Here is a 26259-nt window from a genome sequence, read left to right on the forward strand (position 1 = left end):
ATGATAGTGTTGTAAAAAGCAATACTGCAACACTATAACCTCAATCTACAAACAACTGAAGTGCCTACTTACTTCAAATCCCTATATTCCTAGTGGATCACAGCATTCACAAACACATACAGTACTTACCCATGTACAGAGAGTTACATACACTCCTCGTACACTCACTTCCCCACGTACAAGTTAAAAGTATAGGGACTAACTTGTTACAATAAGTCATCAGTTACTCGTTTACATGCTTAGTTCCAAACATGTGCTGCCAGTGAATCATGTTATGAGTGAATCTCCACACTCATAACATGGCTGAAGGGTGTTTCTCCCACTTTTTCTTTAACTTTTAAAAATTTCATTCACTGGTCATTATAAATGCGGATAAACAGGATAAATAGCTACTAAAGTCTGCCACACTGAAATATCAGTCAGGCAGTAATGTTAAAAAAGAAAAACATGCATTCATCCATCCATCCTCTTATCCTTATCAGGGTCACAGGGAGGCTGGAGCCTATCCCAAGTACCAAAAAGGCGGGGTACACCCTGGAGAGATCGCCAGTCTGTCGCAGGGCAAACACAGTGAGGCAGACAACCATCCGCACTCACATTCACACATATGTTCAATTTAGATTCACCACACCTACACCACCCACAAAACAGTCAAAAGAAACTCTCTCTGTATTGTACTGTTCTGTTTTATAACTGATTATAATCGTCAGTTCTTTTACACTGACAACACTTAAAACATCACCTATAAAACATTTCAGGAAAGTAAATACATCTATCCAGTTGACAAGGCTGAGGTTGATCAGACTGCAGCTTGTGTCCAGATGGCTACTCTGACCCCATGGCTCTCCTCTCCTGACCCATTTCCATTATTGTAATAAGCCATAAATACCTTTAATGTACTCACTCAGAATACACACAGATTAGCATGTATATATCCAGCAGGCACACTTATGCTCACTTTTTTTACACATTGCTTCTATCAAGAATAGCTGCTTAGAAGAATAACCAAAAGTGCAAGACAACAAAACAATCTGTCACTATAATTCACTATATGTGTTGCTCCTTTTCTGTCCCTGTATCCAGGCTCTCTTAAACTCCAGCATAGGATGTTTATGGCTCTGCCCTTTGGGTGGCCTTATGGCAACATAAAACAATGAGAACAACACCAAGAGAAAAAAAAAAAATGTGTGTGAGAGAGGGTGGAAGACAGAAAAAAAACATGAAGTTGGGTGTTAGGATGATAAAAACATTAAAAAAAAAAAAAACACAGCAGGAACCAAGAAGCATTATGATCTCGAGCATTCAATTTAAGCCTTGTGCATGTGAACAAAGTGACCACAGACTGCCAGGGGAGGGGAGAGCAGAGAATAGAGGAGGGGAGAAAGCCTGTGATGAGTGGAGTCAAGACACTGGGCAGGAGGAAGTGAAACTGTAAAAACATGTGATGTGAAAAGAGCGGAGATGGGAGCCAAATGCTATAGACTTGAAAAAAAGTGGATGGGAGACTAATGACACATGAGCAGGATGAGTCAGAAAAAGTGGCTAGATAACAAGAACAAAAAGAAAATGGTTCAGAATCTCAGTAATTACCATAAATGAGACCAATTTTGCATACAGGGACTAATCCAAGCGCTCTGATTCAAATATGACCCATTTGAAAATGTTATTTTCTCCATTTCTCTCCTTCTCTAACTCTCCTGTCAACATTGAAACGCCATTCTCTTTACCGTTTCAATCCTTTCCTGAGTCTTTTTTTCTACCCCGCTTTGTTTCATTCCCTCCTCACCACTCATGCTCGTCTTCAATCCGCTCACCTGACTTAGTCGTTTCCCTTTCCCCCGTGCCTCTCTCTGTTCTGCTTTTACCTTTACTTCCTGCACCTGTCTCTCAGGTTTCTGTCTGCTCGTTCCCCTTTCTTCAGATATCTTGTTTCCTACTTTCTTTCTAATCTTTTCCAGTCAGTTCCTTTCTTAACACTCCCTGATGTTTTTTCTCTTTCTACTAGCACCCACGGGCCCTTTCCCCATTTACGGTTTCCACTTCCCTCTGCTTCTCTGTCCTTCTGCATGATTCCTTGTCTTTTCATACAATGAATCCAGAGGGTTTTATCTTTTTTTTTTTTCCCCCAATGGCTTTGCCACTCTCCCAAATCCCTCATCTCCATCAGCTCCCCTCCAACCCTGTATCACTCTCTCCTTCCCTATGCTTTCCTTCTCTCTTCCGCTTCATCGTCTTCACACGTTTTGCTTCCCCCCCCCTCCATGCCATATTCTACCCCCTTGCCTCCCCTCACCATCCTCTCACATTTCTATTTCTCACACTGACATGCAATCCCTCTTTTCTTTCTCTCCAGGGCACTCTTCTTTTCCCTCGTTCCACTTAAGCCCTCGCCCTTTCATTTCGCATTTCCCCAACAAATGCATTCAAGCCAAACACACATTCGAGCACTTACATCACCACCCAAACACACATCTGCAGCCTATCACACCTTTGTAACTGTTGAGGCCCTGTGTCATTTCAGCAGCGCCTTAAGTACAACCATATCATGAGACAATGCGCTTTTACAGTGCTGGCAGAAAATGCATTTACAGGAAATAACCCAGCCCATTAATTACAGTGAGAGCTAGTTGGCCCCAATTCGTCACTCAATAATGCCCTGTCTGTGTACTTGTGATAGCTGCAAACCGGATAATGCTGCCACTTAGTAATTAATACTCGATCCGTGACTGTCTCACTAAACAATAAATAAATGCACATCAGAGAATCATGGTAAGGCATCAGAGTGTTCAGAACCTAAATAATGACTGGAAAATTGACAGCTGCTGGAGGTTTGTCTGCTCCGATTTATAGTTCAGTTCATACTTTATTTAACTTTACCAAGGCTTTTTCAGCCCTATAGATCTGTGAGGATCCCCCAATGATTCACTCCCACAGACTAAACCTGTAATGTTACTCAGAGGCTCTGCTACTTATGGATGAGTGCATTAGACATGCCTAGAGAAATAAGGTTGTGCCGGGGAAATTAAATTGAGCTCTAGACACACAACAATCTTGACATTTTTTTTCCAAAATTCATCAAAGTTATATCCAAATGACTGAAATCCTATTCAGTCCACCTCTTCGCTAAAGTCTTATCCTTTTCTCCATTTTCAATTCAAATGAATGCAGTTCTGAAATGTTAGAACAGCGTTTTTACTCGGCCACAAAAGGATGAACAGAGAAATAAAGTGCAGGGAACATTTCTAAGCGAAATCAAAAACAAGAAGTGATTTTATTTTCCTTTTAAGTTCTCTCTGCTGCACAGTGAACTTATTAGGGACTTCATTAATAATGTTTAAAGTTTCCCAAAGAAGTAGTGAAATTATCTGCCACCACTTTACAGCTATTGAGGACTTGAGCAAAATGACAAATGAGCATTCACCATTTAGCATTAGTTCAGCTTCAACACCTCTTGGACTTTTTCTTTGATGCCATATTGCACAAAAAAAAAAAAAAAAAAGTTTGCAGACTAGGCAGGTATATTTAGAAAAAAAAAAAAAGCTAGTGTACTGTGAAAGGTACTGTAAATTACTTAAATGATTCATATGCAGAGATGGAGAGGAAAAGAGCGGGCCTCATTGAAGCACCACATACTTTTCATTGTGCTGTCAGCCAGTCTTTGAGTGTGAGGGGCCATACAGGAAAGGGGCACGTATTTCAAGCCAAGTGTCGCTGAAGCAGGGAAATCTGGCAGTTGAGGCCAGGTTTAACTTACTGTAATGTAAATGTGATGCTCGTTGAAGCATAAATCAGCACGCAAATTAGCTTGTTTTTGGTCCCTTTTGGGTATTTTACATTTTATGGTGTCACTTAAGTATTTTTTCAGTATTCGGTCACTCACCACTATTCCAAGTCTTTTGGCCATTGTACATCAGCCATCGATCCGGCTCTACGAGGGACTTAACACTTGTGCCCTTAACAAAAACCTTGGACTTTCTTTTGACTCATCAAGCCAGGACACTTTTATAGAAGAGTAGCATCCTCACATACACTTAAAATCTATTGGTAAAATAATTCATCTGATATATAATTAGCAACCATTAATTCAAATGCTCAAATATATAAAAAATTCAAATTCAAATCAGAAGAAGGCATAGATGGGTTGGATTTTCTCCTTTACTTTCATGCAAACCACATCCAATATAAAAGTAAAGCGACGCATCCCATGCAGTCAGACAACACATGCACAGACAAGAACAAACTTCGTGTATTAGGACTCCAATTACAGACTTAGGTAATTTTGATCTCTACCTACTACTTTGTCAAAATCAACTCTCATACAAAAAGAAAGAAAATAAAATTCATCTCCTGTGTAAGACATCTGAACTAGAAAGTCATCCTCATAAATCACACCAAGATTTATCCAACAATCCCAATGCCAGCTTCTGCACTGCTCAACAGAGGGACAGGAATACCATTAGCCCTCACGTTAAATGTTAATCAGTAGAGTGCACTTCTCTGGAAAACAAACCAACAGCAATCAAAAGAACAAGCATTCAAAATAGAAGTTTCCAAACTAATGGGTGATGTTACAAAGGCTACTGTAGTTCTATACGTGTCATACACATAGTCTACTTTCCTGACATCTACTTCCTCTACATCAGGCAGTTTATTCCCATTACTGACACTCTACCTCTTTTCCTGTTTGGCTGCATCCTATTATGCTCTTTCTCTGCTAATCTGTGCAAATGATTTGGTATGTTACCAATAAGTCCTTGGAAATGCCCTTCACTGGATCACATTAATTCCAAGGATTATTGGTAACAATAAAACAAACAAACAAAAAAAAAAAAACAGCACATGAATATGTATTAATGTTTATATATACTGTCTGATACCATTTTAATTTAATATAAAATAAAATGTCCTAAAACACACAGATCCTCGTTGGCTGCCCTGTCTTAGTTTCTTGAATATTCGCAGATTCACTAATGTCCAACTCTGTTTTTTTTTGTTTTTTTTTTTGTTTTTTTTTTTTACACTTTTGGTTCATTGTATTGCAAAATTAGATGAAAAAGTACAGCTCCACCAAACACCAACAGTAGAGCTTTTGTTCAGAGTGAAATTCCTCCACTACTCAGTGGTTGCAGGTCATCACTTGACCGGCATCACCATGGTGACAGAATAAGGATTGGTTTAGGAGGGAAAGGTTGCTAATTTACAGCAGCCTGAACAGCGACGCTTGACTGATCCTGATTCAAGGACAGGGATGATTCATACAGACTCTGGTCCCGGGAGTGACCCCCCTGTGCAATGGCAACGAGGCCCTTAAGCAACAGAATCCTGGAACTGACAGTTAGCCTTGGTGAGAGGGAGAGGGTGGGAATGGATGCCAAAACGATGAAACAAAAGCACATACTTTCAGTTTAAAATAAAATAAAAGCACATACTTTAAATAGAATGCACACGACTGCATATAAACACAAACTATTTTATTCAGTTCCACAGAAAACAAAACTCCTACTATTACAACATCCAGACAGACTTAAAAAACAAGGAAACAGGAAGTAACATTGCCTTAGCTGTTGGTGGCAGGATCAAACTGCATCTTGCCAACTGCTTGGCCTTCCTTTCTTGCAGACCAAGAGCTGAGAGTCTCTTAGTATTGCTTTGTGATCACTTTAAGCTACCAAAAGCAAAAACCTGAAACTTTTCCAAAGCTGAAAACCATGGGCGGTGACATGTGCAACCTCTCCTTATTTGTGCCTGTCAAGTGTGCGTTGGCTCTGATGAACTGGCACTATTATATTCCACTCCCACACCTCAGTCTACTGCCATTATATTCCCCTACACTATTTCATGCTCCCTCCCACACCTTTCTATCTCCGCCGGCTCTCTGAGCTCTGCTGATGAAGGGCATGAACAGACCAACATCTCAGCGTCATATACGTCTCTACCACAAAAAATGCCCATGGACTAACTTTTCATTTTAATCTATAGAGCCTATATTATTTGGGGCCAAAGTCAAGCAGCAGTCAGTGGGGGGAGGATGTAGCTGTTTGAGAAGCTATTAGCAGACTAAAAGGATATCAATAGTGAATAGAGGCTCAGGGACTTTTAATCACTCTGCCATTCTTTGTTCTTTATATATCAGGCTGACACTATATATTAATGTCTAATTTACAGGCACTGTTATTGGGGAGGCTGGAGTTACTGCTAAGTGTCAGAACACAGTCACTGTATATACAGCCCTATTTGAATTGCTGGTGTTTATTGGCCCAGTAAATGACAAGGCTGTGAAGACAGGTTGTTGAATACACAGTGCTTATGCAAAATAGCAGATGCAGAGCTAGTGGATCTATCTAGAAGTTCTTACACAGCCTTAGGAGGATATAACAAATAGAAAGCTGCAGATTACTCTCTGTGGGAGGGGAGCATCCCTGGAGTTTAAAATGAGGGATTTGACTTCTCAGAGAGCGTGCTCACTATACCAGCTAGAAGGTTAAAACTGCTTATTGTACTGCCGGTGTGGATTGAAAAGGGTTTGTGGACATGTGCCTGTGGTGGCCAAAATGAAGCTTTTTAGCATATTAGGGTTTTAGTTGGACAGGCGTTTTTGGAATACACCAAATTCCTCTGACAAGCACTGAAAACAAGTGATTCTCACTGAGAGGCTTATCGAAATGTACAAAAGAAACTGGCAGATTTAATTAAACACAGTCGAGTTATCTAAAAAAAAGCTGTGATTCAGTTTAATTTTTCCAGATCTTGGATCGTGTTTAATGGGTGGGCTAATTTTCATCAAACCAGTCAGGGTCAGGGGTGATGCTAGCTGCCAATGTTTTGACAGTGTACTCATGTAGCAGATTAATGTTACACGTCAGCTCGGTGCTCAGTGTCTCACTCTGACTGACAGCTCTCTGGGGACCTGCAGCCAATGATTCCTCCTAAGGAGACATTAGTAAAGACCATAATGATGAAAAACATGTATATTAGCACAGTGCAGTTTTCAGGTCCCTGCACAAGCTGCACAGTGTTTTTAATGAGACATATTCAGTTGGCTTATTTATTGCTCGTTTCTACTGGGGTCTGAACATAGCCAAATAAGTATACTATACGACACACAATAAACAAAGGTCTACCCTTGGGTGTAATTCCCTAATTTTAACAATGATGCAAGACACACTTGTGTCAAAAATACTATAAATAGCTACAAATGCAATGCACGTGTAACTGGCTCTATCTTGCGAACAATGTCAATGTATTCTATGACGCAATCTGAATGCCAACATATTTAAAGAGTTTCGGTATTCAGACCCGATGTCACCCCTTTTGTTCAAAGAAGGAACTCAACTACTGTTGTGAGGCTTTCAAAGTGTTTGTGCAGTCTTCAAGAGTTTAAAGATTTATTATTTGCCCAATTATTACCCTGATATTAAAACAAATGTAGTCTAGGGGAGAGGCAGCAGAGAGGGCATAAATCTTACTCATGCAAATTTGAAAGCTTATGCTAAACTTAATGCAGGGTTTTAGAGCTTTGCTACTGCATGCTTCACACAGTTTTTTGTGTATGAAAACACAACAGGAAAAAAAAACACAATTCTTTGATGGCTGTGACTCTACAAAGCATGCCTTATCTTCAGAAATGCACAAAGCTAGCTGAGAGGTTTTTGAAGCCCTCAAATCATCCCCTGGCCCTTCTGTTCCTACCTTTACATCATTTCCCCTCCCTGTTTCTCGCTTCTAAACTTAATTAAAAAAGGACAAGATGAATTGTCTTTGAGATGGGGGAGGTGTGAGTTTTAATCATTATCACACTTTTTGACAGTCTCCACGCCATCTGATACTCTGTCTACTTGTGTTAATTAACGTGTAACGACGCTGATGTGCTTTTCTTAAAAACCTCTAAGGGGAATCTCCAGTTTTTAAAACAGGTCAGCTGCAGTGAATGGAGCTGTGCTCATCACTTTTGTTCTGAGTCCTTTAACTTGTCAAGTGCCGCGACCTTCAGAAAGTTTTATGTGTCCTGACAGCATTATTTTTCACATCAAATATGCAGAACAACCAGCTTCTGACACACTGTAGCTCTGTGTGTGTGCTTATCCACTCATGCACATGCTCTTTTGGATATGCAGAGAGGCTCTCTTGTTCTCAGTAAAGGCTCCCCCAACATCTGGACCTGTATGTCCTGTATGCCCTGCAGCAGTGTTTCAATAAAAGTTTGTTTCAGATGCAAACATGCACAAACATTGACTGCAGTCTATCCTCTGCTGTAAGAAGAAGGGAGGACTGGGGAGAGCAAAGCGAAGCTCGGCTGTGGAAAACCAGCTTTCAAGTCATTTCTGTTTCCAGAGTTGTACCGGTCGGCCTCAGGGCCCGACGTGATAGATGCTGCTCTCATCCTCTCGAGCTTATCGCTACCCCTCACTCACTTTTATCCAAATCCCTTCCTTTCTCTGCCAAATCGCCTGTCTCTCTTTGCTTACCTCCATCTTCCTGCCCATTGCTATTCATTGCTTCCTGCGACTCCATTTCTGGTTCACTGTATTATGTTTATGTGGTGCCCCTTTCAATTTCTTTATCTCCGATATCCATTACAGTAGACCCATCCCACTCCTCCTATCTCACTGTGCGATGATTGCACAAATGCATTTATAGGAATTGTGTATTGTCTGCCACTTTGGCACCTTTCTGCTATTTGAAAAATCAATTACCTATCCAATAAAACATTAAACAGTAAAAGCAGCTCTGTGCTCTGCTCTGTTAGTGCCTAACTGCGCTACATCGTTTAAAATCACTCGGATGAGAACTAAAAACACTGGAGGCATAACAAAGCCGAGAGGATGATGCTGCCTTTGTAGATTTCATTGCCTGACCCCTCCAGGGCAGGATAACCAAATCCTAGCAGGTAAATGCCATCACGAGCTATCCACTGACAGACTTGGGAGGTGATCTCTCACTACACTCATTCACATAGAAGAACCAAGTGTAGAGACACTGAAGCGAGTAATTATGAATAAGGAGAAAGAGTGGTTGAACAGTGGAAGCGAGGAAGAGGATGGAGCGAGGAGGGAGATGGTATGGTCGAGCGGCTGAGAGCTGATATTGCATGCCTTATCAGTCACCTCCAGGTCTTTGCTTATTATAAAGAGAGGCAAAGTCAGAGTCGAATGTAAGGTAAAAGTGAGTGTGCGGGCCAAGCAGTCCTCTTGTTGTGGGGACCTAAATGTGTTTACATAGTCACATTATGGGGTCGGGGCTTCCTTATAGAAACTGAAAGCAAGTCCTTATGACATTTAAATAAATAGATTGACTATCAGACACAAGGTTAGGATTTTGTTAAGCTAAGGTTAGACAAGCAGAAGATTATGATTTAGGGTCGAGCAAGTCTGCACGAAATTAATACATTAATACAACAAAATGTCCTCTAAAGTGATGAATTGATTGTGAATGTCTGTGTGCAAATGGAAAAGAGATCCCCAGAGTCAAACCACAGCGATACTTTCACTCCTTCAGAAGTAGTGTGCGAAAAATGGAACTGATCTTCCTCGATCCTTTTCTGGGGTCAAAAGAAGAAAAAGCTCACAACTTTTTAGCACTTACACTTTACATAATGCGACAGTACACAAGACTCAAGCAGCAAATATGAACACGAGAACATTTAGGTTATTTGCTCTCCATGCACACAAATATTACCATAAAACCTGTGCTGACACAAAGTCTTGAGGGAATACAACAACATACCCAAACAGGCTTAGGTTAGAAGTTGGTGCGCAGACGCATTTCTGTGAAATCCAAAAACTCACAAACTAGATAGCTGGAAATGTAAGCTTTTTGGGCGGAGTTTTCTGCAATAAGGAAAGGGTAAAACTTGGCACTCCATCACCTGCAGACAGTTTAGACGTAGATGCATTCTGAGAAACCACTCCGTCAACCATTGCAGCAGTTATAATAGAATTGCTTCTAGGCAGAACACTTTCTCTCTGTAGTTAATGGAGCCAAATAATTGCACTCAGGACCATCAAAATTCCCAGTCATGTATCACTTGATAGATCTACACTGAGCCCATATTGATGCAGTTGAACATTTTATGACATAATGTAACAGAGCCGTAAAAGATTAATGCTTTCTAATGCATTTGGAAACAAACAAACAAAAAAATCATCTACCATTAGGTTTTCTGTTTGATCCCTGCAACTCTCCATACAGTGTGAAGTAATGCTTTCTGAGGTCTAATGCTTCAGAAGCCAAAACTACAGCCAGCAGGATTCTTCCAGCAAGTAGTGGAGTTGGTATTGTTCACTTGTCAACAAGGAAATGGAGTGCAGTGGACACAGATATCGATCAATATTTCTGCACCACAATACAGTGCTATTCAGCATTCTGCGCCTTTGCATTGAGTTGTGGAGGACGGGCTTGTAATTACAGATAGACTGCCTTTTCGCTCTGTCTCCTTCATAACACAAGCAAGAAGAAATAATAGTAATGCATTCATTAATTCAGCTTCACAAAAGTGGGGAAAAAAGTTGACCAACTCCAGCTTATTAATTTTGACTTGAAAATAATAGTTTTTGAAGGAAAATTGGGCAGAATAATTAGCTTCAGCAGCTACTGCTTGTACTTTGTCAGCAGTGGCAGTTGAGGAAAAGCTGGACAAAACTTTTTGACGGCTGCTGTGCGACTGCTGCAGTGCTCCTCCCTGTTTAGTAGACATGTTTTGCCTCTTGAGTTTCTGCCTGACTCAGTCCTGGTAATAACAGTAGTGTGTAGTGGGCTATAGATGCTGATAGTTTTAACTTTCCACTTAGCTTGTTTTTGTTTGTGTTACTTTTGACAGACTTTTGTTCTCAAAGTATAAATCAATATGACAACAGCATCCTGGCAGGACAGTTATATACTGATTTTTTATTTGATTTTTTCTAAAACATGAAAGAACACCTGACAGCAGGTCCACACTGGGTTTCCGGTGGTTATACGTGCATCAGGATTAGACTGCTGGCAGAAATCACAGGCTTGCCAGTGGAAGAACAAGTGAGGTGTTGACAGTAGCTGGCTGTCGTGCCAGGAAAATAAGAATGCCAGATATAAGTGCTACCTGACAGTGAATAAGGCATTCTGTACCAGAAGGCATCATTCTCACTATCAGGGATCATCCTGCTACTACCTGAATTACACTACAAGTCGACACATTGCCATCAAACATTACACTAATGATGCTGTGGTGCGTCTCTCTCTGTTAAATAAAGGCACAGTGAGGTTTTTTTTTTCCAGTGTTGTGGGAATAAAATCACAGCAGCTTATGTCTTCTTTGGCATAAAGCTTAATCCGTCAGTGGTTTTGTTATAAAGCACAGACTGCAGAATATCTCGTAAGTGATGTCTCCAAAACATCAAGTTTTATGACATATTGAGTGACTAAACACTGCAGCTCTGCTATCCAGTTTAACAGCGAGTCTACAAGCTTCCACGTGTTTGGAAATCTGCTGCAAAGTTTACTGCCAATATTTCTGATAAGGCAGAAATGTGCTTGGAATTAGTCTTGCATACAGAACAAATTATTAACATTAATATTTGCTTTTTTTCATGAAAGACCAGCTTTAATGAGATTAGTATTGGTGGAGTAAGACCGAGAGAGAAAGGCTGAAATAAAGTGTGTCTCACTCTTGTGTTAATGATATTAAGGTTTTCTCCAAAAAAGTCATGGCTTTTACTGAGCTGAACAACTGCAGGAAAGAAACACATGCACAGTTGTAATCATGTGTGCATCCATGCGTTAATGTGAAGGAATGTATTCAATGAAACACTGTATTGAAATTGATACGTGCATGGATGCAGGGGTGTTTCCAAAAGGGGGAAATGGGGTGGCATCAACCCCCCTCGGTATACGATTAACTCCTCCAGTGCACACCCCGAACCAAAGCCATTGGACTACATTTACTCTTTAAAAGCCACAACACCAAAAGATTACACGATTCCTTTAATGTACTTCATGTACTTTATTTAAGTACTTTCATGCTATGCTGCTTTCTGCTTTCACTCCATTATAATGTTGATGCGAATAATATACTTTGTAGTCCACAATACTTATTTTAAAGTTGTAGTTACTTATTATTTTGCAGATTAATTGCAATATTATAGTTCAAGCTCCCATGCAGTATAAAGGTTATTAAATCTTCAACAGCTTCAACATTAAAGAGATAAACACATCAATAAATCAGTAATTATTATCCAACAAGTGTTACTGCACATAATGAGGTACATTTACTTTAGATACTTCGATATATTCTGAATATACAACTTTGTGAACTATTAAGCTGCTTAAATAGGATTATTTTTTAATTAAGCAGAAAGCCTAAATACTGTTTTTCCACTTTGCAATAATTATTTGACGCAAGATTAAGTTTAAATTCTCGTGCAGCTCCACTTTCCATATAACAAATCTGCAACAGGACACAGGGTTTTTATCTTTCATCACTCTGAAAGGTTATTATAAATAGCACACAATTAGTCTGGGTAATTATGGTATGGGTAAAATTGATTGGTATTTGTTTGCTGCTATCATTTGATTTTTGACATTCCTATTATTTGATTCATGTGCAGTTCATAAGATAATTAAATAAACCTGGTGCTTGCATATCTTAGATGCAGTTCACACGTTTGCACATTACGCTCCAAAAATGCATCCATAATGAACATGAAACATATACATATATATTATAGATGAGCTTAGAATGTGCGTAAATATTATATGTAACACTGTGTATACATTATACATCTGTATGGAATCTATAACTGTTTGATATTCTTACATGTTTCTAATTTCACAATTCTTTGCTGAAGCTGTTTCATTTTCATGTGCTTACAGAAACAAATCATGCTTTATTGTATTTTACCAGGAAAGGTGTGTGTTGAAGCTGAATAAATAGATAATCCTGTGTGTATGTTAGATTCTCAATGCCTCAGTAGATGTTCCATTTAGTAAAAAATTAAATTAAATAATAAAAAAAAACATTACCTGCTGTAGTCAAGCAAATCTCCTCGTCACTGTTGTCCTGACAGTTGTCCTGTCCATTACACAAGAAGCTGCGGTCCACACAACGGCCATTTCGACACTTAAAGCGAGCCTCCGAGCACACCAAGGGGTTCTCCGCTGTGGTCGAATCAGAGCAGAGGTAAAGGGTCAGCTGTTAGCTCAAACACATTTACAGGGAAAAGTTTTCAGCTCAGATTGATCTGCTGTATCTGACAATTTGTTTAGAGTCAGGTAAATATTATATGGTGGCATTTTAGCAGAAGATATGAAACATTTAAGAACTATCGGCAAGTTTGTCTGGAGTTTGATAAAAATCAAAAATCAGTCATTTAAAAGAGAGGACAAAACCTTTTTAAAACATTCAAAGTCCTGCAGAGAACTACCACTCCTTTTTCAGTACGTTCTGGTTTTTGTCTTTGTTCAAGCCTCTGCAAAATGAGGCATAATTATCTTGTGAGAAGATCCAGACAATTACACAGTTGTGACGCAGTATGTGCTGGGAGCATAGAGCAAAGCTCCATTTAAATGGCTAGATTAGATTTGTGAGCATGGGGCCCTGCAGGCTAGAAACACTGCCTCTGACAATGGTGAGTGATTGGCTCGAATAACATTCCCCACTGGGAAAGCGGCAAAGGGGTCATGTGAAAGCCAATTATACTCTTTTTAAAAAAAAAAAAAAAAAAAAAAAAAAAAAAAAAAAAAAAAACCTTGTACACCTACTACAACAACACTAGGGTAAAAGATGGACAACAATATTTACATTGTTAAAAAGATGTAAAAAAGTAAAGATAAAATGATGCATAACCATGGAGTTATGAGCAATGCATAAAAATGATATTGTCAACACTATAATATGCAGATGTGCAAAATTCAGTTTTTAAAAATTATTGAGACACAGCAACTCTGCAGAACTTGGACTCTTTATCGAATAACTTTTCCCCTCTCAAAGTAGTGATGTAACTAAAAGTCTAGCAGGGATAGCTGTGCCAGATAGTGCTGTGTCCACTGAAGCTGATTGTGCCCACCATGTGCCACAGCATACTTCAGAAGACTCACAAAAATGGATCGCCACTCTTCTCCACTAAAAATACATGGGTTCACAGCTTTGATGGAAGTTTCACAGAGCAGATCACTCCAGACAGTAAAGTCAGCTTGGTATTTCATAACCCTGCTTTACCATAGTAGAGACACACCAAAGACAGCTTTAAGGCACATAGGTTGTGCGAATATGACAGACTTCAAAAACCCAGAAATGTGTTAAAAATGATCAGAAAGAATCAAACTTTTGACAACATAAATTTGTGGGAGTTTGTTCTGCTGAGAATAAAGTGCAACTTCCACAGGACGTATCGGGAATCTCCTGCAAACCACTTTAAACTCAATAAGGCACCTGTACAGGTGGGATTAATCCTGGAAATGCAGTGCAACTTTCTACCAGTTCCTGTGCAGCTCATCCAGCTCCAGCACCCTTTCTCAAGAACATTTTTTAGCCAGAAAAGCCTATTTTGAAGTGAGAAGATGATTATAGCTTGTTTTATGACTGCAGGAGACACGTACTGTCAGGAACTTTAGGGGGGAAAAAAGTGAAGTGAGATCTTGCAAAGTTACATAACTGAAAGTCTGAATAAACCGTGGGCTGGTACAGCAGTCAAGGTTTTAAAAACCTGTCAAGTGCTTGTAAAAAGTTGGACAGAGCAGACAAAAAGCACAGCTTCTGAAATGCTGCGTGGTTTGTTGAAGCCACATGGTGGAAACCTGTCTATAAAAACAGCTACATCAAGATGTGGAACTTAGTCAGAGAAGAATATAACCTACAGGATAAAGTGAAGGTATTTAAATAGTGTGCACATGATCCAGATGTTAAACCTAACTAGATGGATTGCAGATTTAATACCTGGATTGCAAAGATTATTACAACCCTGTATTCTTTAACAGATAAATCGACCCTGAAAAACTTACAAGCCCTCCAAGCAAAATTTCTACAGATATCTTCAGCTACGCTACTACTTTGACCAAACTATAAAAAAACACATGCATTATGATGACTCAGTGATTAAAGAAATGTTAAGAGTAACTTCCTTTAGAACAGGGGCATTATATCAAGTTTATACAAAAAAACCCAACTTAATCCACAGAAAACAAAGCAAGAAATTTTGTAATCTCAAAAGAGGAATAGTCTAGCTGCTCTAAATTCTTATACATGGAGAGAATTTGGGCCTAATAAATGCCTAATAAGATTTTTTTTTTATTACTCCAAGGCAGAAAGTTAATATTTCAACAGAGAAGTCCGAGTGTTGGAGGCTCTGTGGAACTCATGAAGCTAATCGTGGTTATCAAAGTAACATACCGTTCCAGTTCAATGTCTTTTTGTTGGGAAACACCGATTTTCATTTAAATAGAAATGTATATTTTGACTGAGTATTTATTTGGTGTCCTCATATCAGCTGGTAGGAAAGCTCTAACCAGACACTTGTTACAACCAGACCTCCCACAAAAGAGGAATAGATAGAGGTTGTTGGCAGCATACAGTACTGTGCAAAGGTTTTACAGTGGGGCAAAAAAGTATTTAGTCAGCCACCGATTGTGCAAGTTCCCCCACCTAAAATGATGACAGAGGTCAGTAATTTGCACCAGAGGTACACTTCAACTGTGAGAGACAGAATGTGAAAAAAAAAATCCATGAATCCACATGGTAGGATTTGTAAAGAATTTAATCGTAAATCAGGGTGGAAAATAAGTATTTGGTCAATAACAAAAATACAACTCAATACTTTGTAACATAACCTTTGTTGGCAATAACAGAGGTCAAACGTTTACTATAGGTCTTTACCAGGTTTGCACACACAGTAGCTGGTATTTTGGCCCATTCCTCCATGCAGATCTTCTCGAGAGCAGTGATGTTTTGGGGCTGTCGCCGAGCAACACAGACTTTCAACTCCCGCCACAGATTTTCTATGGGGTTGAGGTCTGGAGACTGGCTAGGCCACTCCAGGACTTTCAAATGCTTCTTACGGAGCCACTCCTTTGTTGCCCGGGCGGTGTGTTTTGGATCATTGTCATGTTGGAAGACCCAGCCTCGTTTCATCTTCAGAGTTCTCACTGATGGAAGGAGGTTTTGGCTCAAAATCTCACGATACATGGCCCCATTCATTCTGTCCTTAACACGGATCAGTCGTCCTGTCCCCTTGGCAGACAAACAGCCCCATAGCATGATGTTTCCACCCCCATGCTTCACAGTAGGTATGGTGTTCTTGGGATGCAACTCAGTATTCTTCTTCCTCCAAACACGACGAGTTGAGTTTATACCAAAAAGTTCTACTTTGGTTTCATCTGACCACATGACATTCTCCCAATCCTCTGCTGTATCATCCATGTGCTCTCTGGCAAACTTCAGACGGGCCTGGACATGCACTGGCTTCAGCAGCGGAACACGTCTGGCACTGCGGGATTTGATTCCCTGCCGTTGTAGTGTGTTACTGATGGTGACCTTTGTTACTTTGGTCCCAGCTCTCTGCAGGTCATTCACCAGGTCCCCCCGTGTGGTTCTGGGATCTTTGCTCACCGTTCTCATGATCATTTTGACCCCACGGGATGAGATCTTGCGTGGAGCCCCAGATCGAGGGAGATTATCAGTGGTCTTGTATGTCTTCCATTTTCTGATGATTGCTCCCACAGTTGATTTTTTCACACCAAGCTGCTTGCCTATTGTAGATTCACTCTCCCCAGTCTGGTGCAGGTCTACAATACTTTTCCTGGTGTCCTTCGAAAACTCTTTGGTCTTGGCCATGGCGGAGTTTGGAGTCTGACTGTTTGAGGCTGTGGACAGGTGTCTTTTATACAGATGATGAGTTCAAACAGGTGCCATTCATACAGGTAACGAGTGGGGGACAGAAAAGCTTCTTACAGAAGACGTTACAGGTCTGTGAGAGCCAGAGATTTTCCTTGTTTGAGGTGACCAAATACTTATTTTCCACCCTAATTTACGAATAAATTCTTTACAAATCCTACCATGTGAATTCATGGATTTTTTTTTTCACATTCTGTCTCTCACAGTTGACGTGTACCTCTGGTGCAAATTACTGACTTCTGTCATCATTTTAAGTGGGGGAACTTGCACAATCGGTGGCTGACTAAATACTTTTTTGCCCCACTGTAGGTAGGTGTGAAAAAATGCTGTAAACAAAGAATGCTTTCAGAAATATAAATGACTGTTTATTGGCTTCAAATGTATTCTGCAGTTGGACAACGACCCCAAACATACAGCCAAAGTCATTAAGAACCATCTTCAGCATAAAGAAGAACAAGAAGTACTGGTAGTGATGGTATGGCCCCACGGAGCCCTGATCTCAACATCATCGAGTGTGTCTGGCACTACGTGGAGACAGAAGGATGTGAGGAAGCTACATCCACAGAAGATCTGCGGTTAGTTCTCCAAGATGTCTGCCAGCTGACTTCCTTCAAAAACTGTGTGCAAGTGTACCTGGAAGAATTGATGCTGTTTTGAAGGCAAAGGGTGGTCACACCAAATATTGATTCGATTTAGATTTCTCTTTTGTTCATTCACTGCATTTTGTTGATTGAAGAAAATAAAAGATTAACACTTTCATTTTTGAAAGCATTCTTTGTTTACAGCATTTTTCTCACCTGCCTAAAACTTTTGCACAGTGCTGTATATCTAATGGAAAAGATCCCATAATCACACCGATTACAGACGGAAAAGTTTGTCAACATATAAACTGAATGGACTCTCCAGACGCATTAGACACAGACACTGGAAGGGCAGTCGCTCTGAATCTTCTAATTTGTCATACAGAGATGCATTTATATTATTATTGTAACTAACTGAAATTTTTGGGGTGTGGCAAATCGATTAAGCTTAAGCAGAAGTATTTTACAGTTTACTGCAGAAGCATATTTGTAGTTCAGAGTGATGTTAGTTGCACCCCTATAATTTTGCTGAAGAAAAAAAAACACATTAAAACTGCTATAATTTCAAAAGGGCTGTTTAGCAGAGAGATATTTATACTTTAGTATTAATCTCTCCAAGCAATGGAGCCTGCATTTTTTTCCTTTAACCTGTTCGAAATTTATAGACTCGAAGCCCATCCTAACATAACTCTGACGGTGACGTCAGGGTTATTTTCTCAGATTTGATGAAGCTCCACCAGAGGTACATAAGACATACAACATATATATTCCATATGTTGCTTAGATCTGCTTTGATATAAACAAGACACGGCATCATCTGGCCACAGATCCATGGATCTGGGTGTCATGTGAGACTTACTGCAGTTTTCCTCGTCACTCCCATCAGGACAATCACTGAAGCCGTTGCAGCGGAAGCGTCCAATGATGCAGTGGACACCGTTAGCGCAGGCGAAGAATGTAGGAGAACACTTTGACTTGACCTTAGCTAAAGATATAAGGGTTGGGGGAAGTGGTGAAAAACAGAACAATGAATTAGTGTGTGCATGATGCAGAGACGGTGCAGAAATCTTTCAGACATCATGTTTTATGACAGCATTTGCCTTGGCTGTGATGAACAAGGTAAAGGAGAGACCTTCACTAGGAGTGCTTGTATTACACTTAGGTCCATGTGTTTTTGTGACACTTACACAATTTTTCCTTTCTAGAACACCATGATAGATTTGAAATGAAACAATCAGGACACAGGAAGAGGAATAAAATCAGTGCATACGCTTTATCTTTGCTTCAAAGAGTTGAACAAAAACACTTCTTAAACCATAGTCCTCTACTTTCGGAGGCTTGAAATGTATTTGAACTATCCACTTTAAAGCAGTTTAATGTAACATAACTCTAGAACTGGCCAAATCAACAGTTTGGCACATTCTGTGAAAAACAACACAATGGTGAACTCAACAGCATAAGGTCTAGATTTTCATTGAAATCAACAGTAATGATCACAGCATCGGTCATATGCTAAAGAAAATTCCCATCACAATATTCAGGACTTAATAAGGGAAACAAAAAGGCTCAGCACAAGGTACAAACCAATGATCAGTCTCACCGAAAGAAAGGCCAAATTAGACTTTGCCAAATAAACACACACACGTCAAAACATAGCTTTTCATCTGCCAGGTGATACGATTAGCCTGTAACAGAACGACACAAAAAATGTGGATGTTATGGCTTATTATCAGAAACATAATCATCTGTAAAAAAAAAAAACAGCAAAGTTAGTGGTTTCCAATGGCAACGGGTCACTAGTTCTTACTGGTTATATTCCAAAGTTATCCCAAAGTGTTTAGGGCTATCCATTTTAAACAGATGCATCCTAATTAAGCATAACCGACTGGACAGTGCAAATAGAGATCCAATAGTAACAGAATATTTTCAATTGCCTAAGTCAGTCATCTGATTTCAACCTGATCTAGAAGACCTTTCACTTGGTAAACAGGTAAAACTAAGGGGAAATTAACCCATGATCAAACAATAACCAAAGACGGATGCAGGAAAAGGTTCAGCAAAACATCACAATGGAGAAAAACTCATTTTGGTGACATCCATGGTTCCTTGGCTTGATAGTCATTGCCTCTAAAAGATTTCTTCAAAGTATTAAAAAATAACAGCTTATGTATGATCATGATAATTTAAAAGCTGACAGTCTGTATTTCATTTGCATTTGTTCCTTTTCATATCTACTGCAGTTAAAAATTGTCATTGTCCAAAAATGTCAAGACCTAACTTTATACCTGCGTGTTCTAACATTCAAAGACACACAGCCATTCAATATTATATAATGTTCAAACAGTTGCTTACGGATAAAGAATCATTAAAGGTAGCCCATTTTGTTCTGCATTGCTAATACTCCCATTTCCACAATTATGACACATAATGGGTAAGATCTTGACCAAAGAGTACTGATAAGAGGAGAGAAAAAAAATCAGTTAATGACAAAGAAAGTAAATCGTGTGGGAGAGGGTTTGTATGGATTCTGCCATTGATCAGCCTAAGCAGGCCATGGGCCTTATCTCTCAGGACAGCCCTGAGACTGAGTGAAGAGCTTGCAGAACATCAATGCCTGGCAACCTCAGTTAAGCACCAAGCCCTAGCTTTTTACCTCAAACTCATTGATCTTCCCTGGCAGAAGAAGAAAAGCAAGATAACAGGTAGATACAAGCAAAGACATCAGAAAAGACCCTGCAAAGTTACTGTAGAAGTCGGATTCCAACCAGGAAATACACACACACACTGCTGCAAGAGAACCATGGTTGCTATATTTACAGTTTGCATTACTGAGTTATATTATTATAAAATACAATGTTTCAGACTTGTGTTTCTCTATTCGAGACTTTTTTTTTTTTAAATTACCTACTGGATGCATTTTTCCCTTCCAATAATAAGCATTTAAGTAAAGCTGGCATTTGGAAATCTGGCTTCTAATCAGAGCTGCTCTCATTGTAACAGTATTTACTAAAGACAGAGAAAAGAAAATCTAAGAATTACAACTAAGACATTGTTATGATGCTTTGGTAAATAACAGACGCATGCCAGTGAGGAAGTAGCATGATACATTTTATGAACACTTGGAAACAACAGAAGGATGGAGCAACCCACACATACAAACACACAGGGAGGAGGAAGTGAGTGGGCATGCTAGAAATGTCAAAGAAAGCCACCAAACCTTCTATGTGTTTTGTTTCCCTGTGTTGAATGCGGTGGGTAGAATTGGCTCGCTCATAGGCTGGCAATGTGCTGCTTCAAATGCCAGGGGTGCACATTTTTCCCTCTACAATTTATTGCGGTAGCCTGATTTATGAGCTCTTTCAAGCTGTGGCGATTATGTGTAGCAGCAGGGAGGGCAAGGCGCAATAACCACAAGGCTTTGGAGCACCCATCTCCAGGATGAAATGTAATCCTCTGGATGCGGGAGGAAGCTGGGATAGTGCCCGATCTATGTGTCTATAGTCTGGGAAACCTTTGTTTACCTGGCCAGCAGAGTCCCTAAACACCCAAATCTCATTTTGTGCAGCATATCACATTCATAAAAGTCTTCTTCTGTAGCTTTCAGGGATATTAAAAGATTAGTAATAAAACAAAAACACGCGCTCCCGCTGGGGGTTAAAGTGAGATTCTGCTGGCCACAAACAAAGGAAACATAATCCTTTGTTATCTATTTGTATTCATTTACACTGGTGTTTCTTCTTTTACCAATTTTCTTTTCTATTTCTATACATAAGAAAGAAATGTTATTGCTCTGAGATTCATGTGAATCCTAATTACCACTTATCCAGCTGGCTAGGATTCTTCCGACCCAGCGTCTGTGCACAAAATTAACTTAAAAGTCACATCAAGGGCAAGCTTATGAAGGGGAATTGGTGGGTGGGACAAACACAGCTGGCTGGACAGATATAGCTAATGTGCTTAGCTGTGTTTTTGGGTTGCATATCCCCTCATAGCCTAAGCCAAGCTGTTTATGAAGCAAAAATGCAAAAACTTAATTAGACCCATCAAACTAGAGTGGAAGAGATGGCAACACAAAACCATATATCCCGGGCATTAGCAGTTCAACTTTAAATACCGCTGCTGATCCAGGTAATGCTGATTGATTTCAGGTCCTCTGCTACACTCTTCAATTTACATTGTATAAGCATCGATTTCATCCTGCCTTCATCCCTTCTGTCATCACTGTTTACTGCTTTACTTTTGTGCCAAATGTTCTCTCGCTCCTCTAAGCCTTTGTAGAAGTCTGTTTACGAAAAGCAGACAGGGTGTTCGGTGGCTTCCAAACTTAGTTCCAGTGTTCAGCTGAGCAGCACAAATGAAAACGAATGGGGTAAGCAGTCGAGCAGATTTCGTGAAGTAAGACTACCACTTGCAGAAAAACATGCCTGGTTCACACTGAAGCTCACAGGTGGAGGACACACAAACACAGGCACAAAAAAACAAACATGTCTCTGTTTTTTGTTGTCTGATATATGCAATTACACATAATGCTTGACATTTTTATTAAAAAGTATACTTCTGCTAAACACCTATGTGACAACTGTCTTTTCATTTTAACTTAAAGGTAAATAAATAAAAGAAGACTTGTTTTTCCCCCCTTTTTCATAATCTACAGGTTAATCGTAGTTCAAATCCTGACCTGGATTTGTAGCACCGTGGCATATTTTGTACTTAAATCATTGGATGATACAACAGAAACTGAAACTGAGCACTGCTCTTTATATTTACCTCCCCTGTGGCTTCACTGTTCATGTCGGGTGGAATCCGACAACCCTGTTGGCGATGGCATGCTTTTGCTCTTCCCCCAGTGTGCGCCTCTATGCCCTTAAATTATTCTCCCCTGATTGGTTCTTCAGAGAACAGAATGTTCAGCTCAGGTAGTCGCAGCCATGATGGGCATGCATGACTGACAGAGTAAGGAGAAGGACTCGCTGAAGAGACTAACAAGAAGGAAAACACTTGGAGTGAGGAGAGAACAGAAACTAAGAGTAGAAAAGACTGATGACTTCAAAGGTTTCTCTGACCTTGCAGAGTATTTCTGAAAGGAAGAAATCAATAGGTAATGGAGTCAGGGTGCAAGCAAAAAGTGCATGGGTAGTTTCAGTGCAGTGGGCCTAGGGATCAAAATAATCCCTACATTGCACTGTACATTTCACTGTCTAAGCCCTGCACACTCTTTTGTACAATACAATAGCACTCCGTGAGGGGCACTGCAACATTATAGAGCTGCCTTCATCTTAAGTGTTTACGGACCAATGGTGTTCTGCAAAGCCATCAAACTTTGTGCTAGATGGGGTAGCGAGAACGGCTCGTATACCACACAGCGAAGGCGTGTGTAAAATATCAGTGATATTTCAACAAATTCCAATAAAGGGAAGAGAAGCAAGGGCATATGGTGAAAAAGCAGCGCACGATCTGTCAGATAATAACGCTGCTGCAATATTCATCATAGAAAGCAACATACTGCTAAAATTGGCTCGTTTGAACTGATAGTGTCCAACAATGTGTTCTAAAATGACAAGACAGCATTTCTTATTCCTTTGAAGCATCAGCAGCAATCATTTTGGCTCATTTGTGAAAATCGATGGAACAAGGATAGCGTTCAGTCGAAAGTGAACAAAGAGTCAGAGAAGAAAGAAAGACACGGCACCAGAGTGAAAGACTTCATGCAGGAACCTAATAAATATTTCAGCCCCGTTCCTTTGTATCAACTACACCAGCTTATTGATTAATCAACCATTAAGCTCATGGAATCCACCAGACTCTGACCCATTAAACCTTTGTCTGTTTTTCATCTTCCAAATTCTTTATATTTTATTTCTCATTTCTTTTTCATCGGGTAGGCTGATACCAAGACCGACCCCTCTCGGGATGCATGATATTTACATTGGAAACCAAACTGGATATTTGTGACTACAGATTTCTCAAAGTCATTCTAAAACCAAGACTTGGCACTCCAAAGCCCACTTTATTCTTCTTCTTCCTTCTTCTTCTTAGTTTAATTTTTGATACTAGGTCATGCCTGAAACACCTGGCTACCCAAGAGGTAGCCTGCTCCTCAATTTGAACATTTCAAAACAGAAGACTACTGGCTCTAATCCAAGTCCCTCCCACATAACACCCTCTGGAGGAAGCTCATTCCCACTGCTTATATCTGCAATCTTATTTTTTTGTCACTAGCCAGAACTTGTGACCACAGGTGAGGGTAGGAATGTAGACTGATCTATGAATTGACAGCTTCACTGTCACACTACAGAAGATTGGTACAGCATTCCAATTACTAAAGAAGCTGCACAAATCTATCTGTTACACTCATTCTCAACTCTTCCCTCACTCGTAAATAAGACCTCAGAATGCTCCTCCTCTTGAGGCATCGACTTGTTCCCGACCTAGAGTGGACACTCCACCTTTGTCCAGCTAAGAACCATGGCCTCAGAATTGGGGGTGCTAAATCTTGTTCTTGACACTTCATGCTCAGCTACAAGCTGGAGGTCATGGTTTGATGAAGTCAAGAAAACCACATTATTTGTGAGAAGCAGAGTCAAAATCCTGAGACCCGAAAACCACCTCCTTCGGCTAGGCCTAGAAATTCCCCCCTTAATTATTATGAAAAAAAATCTGTGACAAAGGGGAGAGCGGTGGACCTGAGCACCCACTGGGAATGAGTCTGATTTATTGCTGGCAATGCAAACCGAGCTCTAGCTTGTCCAGGGAGAGGAAACGATTCAAAGCAACTGAAGCTAAACACAAACAACAGGCAGTTATAGCACACAGTTTACCTCATGCTATGCTCAGGACATGCTGGCATGTGACAGGAAAAGCAAACAGTTTCTACCTTCCCGTTTGTGATTCGGGAGCAGAGGTAACACCTTTTTCAGGCCAAGCACTGCAGTCACATCAGCAGGTGGAGTTTTCCTCCAGGCAATGTTACAGCAATGATGGGCTAGTTCTTGAAACTATATGATTGAGGACTCATGAAAAAAACGAAACAACTAAATAAATACATTAATTTATTAATACTGCATAGGCAGAATTTTGCTTTTGACTGGGGTCAAAACATTTGTAACTCCGACTGTAGTAGCCGGAGAATCGATCCACCAGCCTTCCAGTTGGCAGACAACCCACTTTACCTTAGTCACAGAAAGGATTTCTTACACAAGTTCCAACAATTTGTTTGCAATAGTTTGTGACGTGATTGTGATTTAATGGCAAACAGAGGTCAGGTGAGCTCAACTGATGGTGAAGTAAAAGCACCATTTCATTTCTGTTGGCTTTGCTCTCCCATCTGTTGTTAAGCCTTTAATTACATTTGCAGTAATAAAACAACATTTACATTTTGCTTTACAATATTAGGAAACTATTTAAACTAAGCTCGATCTTGGCTTAAGCATCATAAACAAGTAATTGGCACATAAATCATTCACACTATTAATAACTGAAGTCACCTGCATATCCTTCTAGTCTGTCCTCATAAATTAAACACACACAAACGAGCCACGTACAGTATAGAAACACTGTCATGTAAAGCTGGGAGCATTTGCCCAACTTTACATTGCTCTTGTGTTAAAATTAGGCAAACTGGTCACTTTTCTTATCGTGTAAACACACACAGTCCTAATCTTAGCCAAACCTTATATACACCCACGAAGAGTTTGGTAAAGAACCAGTCTGTGTCAGGAATCTTTGTAGAGACAATCAACCCTACTGATGTGGAGAGCTTTGTTGCTGATGAGCGTTTAGTGGTTCTTTTGAACTCGGGGATGTCATTAGTATTTTGTGCGAAGGCCAGTACACACAAAAAACAAACAACAGCACTATTGATGTTGGTCCCGGCTTTAATATTCATTTAATCCAATAAACTGAGGAGTTTATTTTGCTCCTAAATGTTATGAAGATCAAAGTGGATCAATAAAAAGTGGAACAAGAAATTAAAACTTGAAATAGTGATTTTTGCACTGTTAATAGAGTCTTAATAGAGACTTCAATAGCAGACCACGTGTGAGGCTACAGTTCACAAGTAAAAGTTTCAAGCATGTCTGGAATAACAGACAGATTTAAATTAATATTGTTTAAAGATGTCAAACACATCTGCTGCTAAATGTAAGGCATAAACCAAGCTTTACTGATTGGCATGACAAATGAATGGTATTGTAGCTCAGCTAGTTAGCTGTAGTAATAGCCCTTTTGGTTTTTACAGTAACTGTTGGCTTGTGTACTCTGTTTCACATTAAACAACTTCTGAATAGCTCCCTGATTTTATTATTTATATTTGGGCAGAAGTTCTAGTGAAGTGTTTTCCCCCCTCATAGCTTGATTTTAATTGACCCACTGTGCAACAATTACAAATGTTCAAGATCAAGTTCAAGCAGTGAAGAGTTATCAGAGTTATCGCCCTAATTAAAGGCATGCTGCCATGCAAACCACTTGAGTTTAAGCATTGAATTAGGAGATGCGCAGCCTTTCGGTATGGCCAGTGGCCTTCCTGTTGGGCCCTGTAGTTCAAAGCAGCATAGAAGTTTCAGAGAAGTTTGTGAGTGCAGAGTTCGGAATATGTGAACTCTCCCACACAGAGAGGCCAGAGCCTCAGCCTGCAGGGCCACTAGTTCAGAACAATCATTGCTTTGAAATGCACTTCTCCGTCTTTTCTCTTTCTCCTAACTACATTTCTGTGTCTGCGTCTTTGATTCTACACTTCTTGCGTTCTAAATCACGTCCACTCACCCTTTTGGCCCTGCTATGTATCCGTCCTCTCTCGTCTACTCATGTCCTGTCCAGACAAGG

At 40.0% G+C, this 26259-nt stretch overlaps 1 protein-coding gene across 4 annotated transcripts in view; it reads right to left on the reverse strand.

Moving 5' to 3' along the window:
* ldlrad3 (low density lipoprotein receptor class A domain containing 3) overlaps positions 1 to 26259 on the reverse strand; it is a 91685-nt gene that overhangs the window by 23121 nt on the left and 42305 nt on the right. For all 4 annotated transcript variants that reach the window (XM_040025268.1, XM_040025271.1, XM_040025270.1 and 1 more), the window contains 2 exons: positions 18299 to 18424; positions 12994 to 13128 (listed from right to left, as the gene is read on the reverse strand). In XM_040025268.1, coding sequence (XP_039881202.1) covers positions 12994 to 13128; positions 18299 to 18424 — 261 coding nt within the window. The remainder of the gene's footprint in view (positions 1 to 12993; positions 13129 to 18298; positions 18425 to 26259) is intronic.

The sequence above is a fragment of the Simochromis diagramma genome, unplaced genomic scaffold (genome assembly GCF_900408965.1).
Source record: "Simochromis diagramma unplaced genomic scaffold, fSimDia1.1 OVJJ01000293.1, whole genome shotgun sequence".
Taxonomy (NCBI): Eukaryota; Metazoa; Chordata; class Actinopteri; order Cichliformes; family Cichlidae; genus Simochromis; species Simochromis diagramma.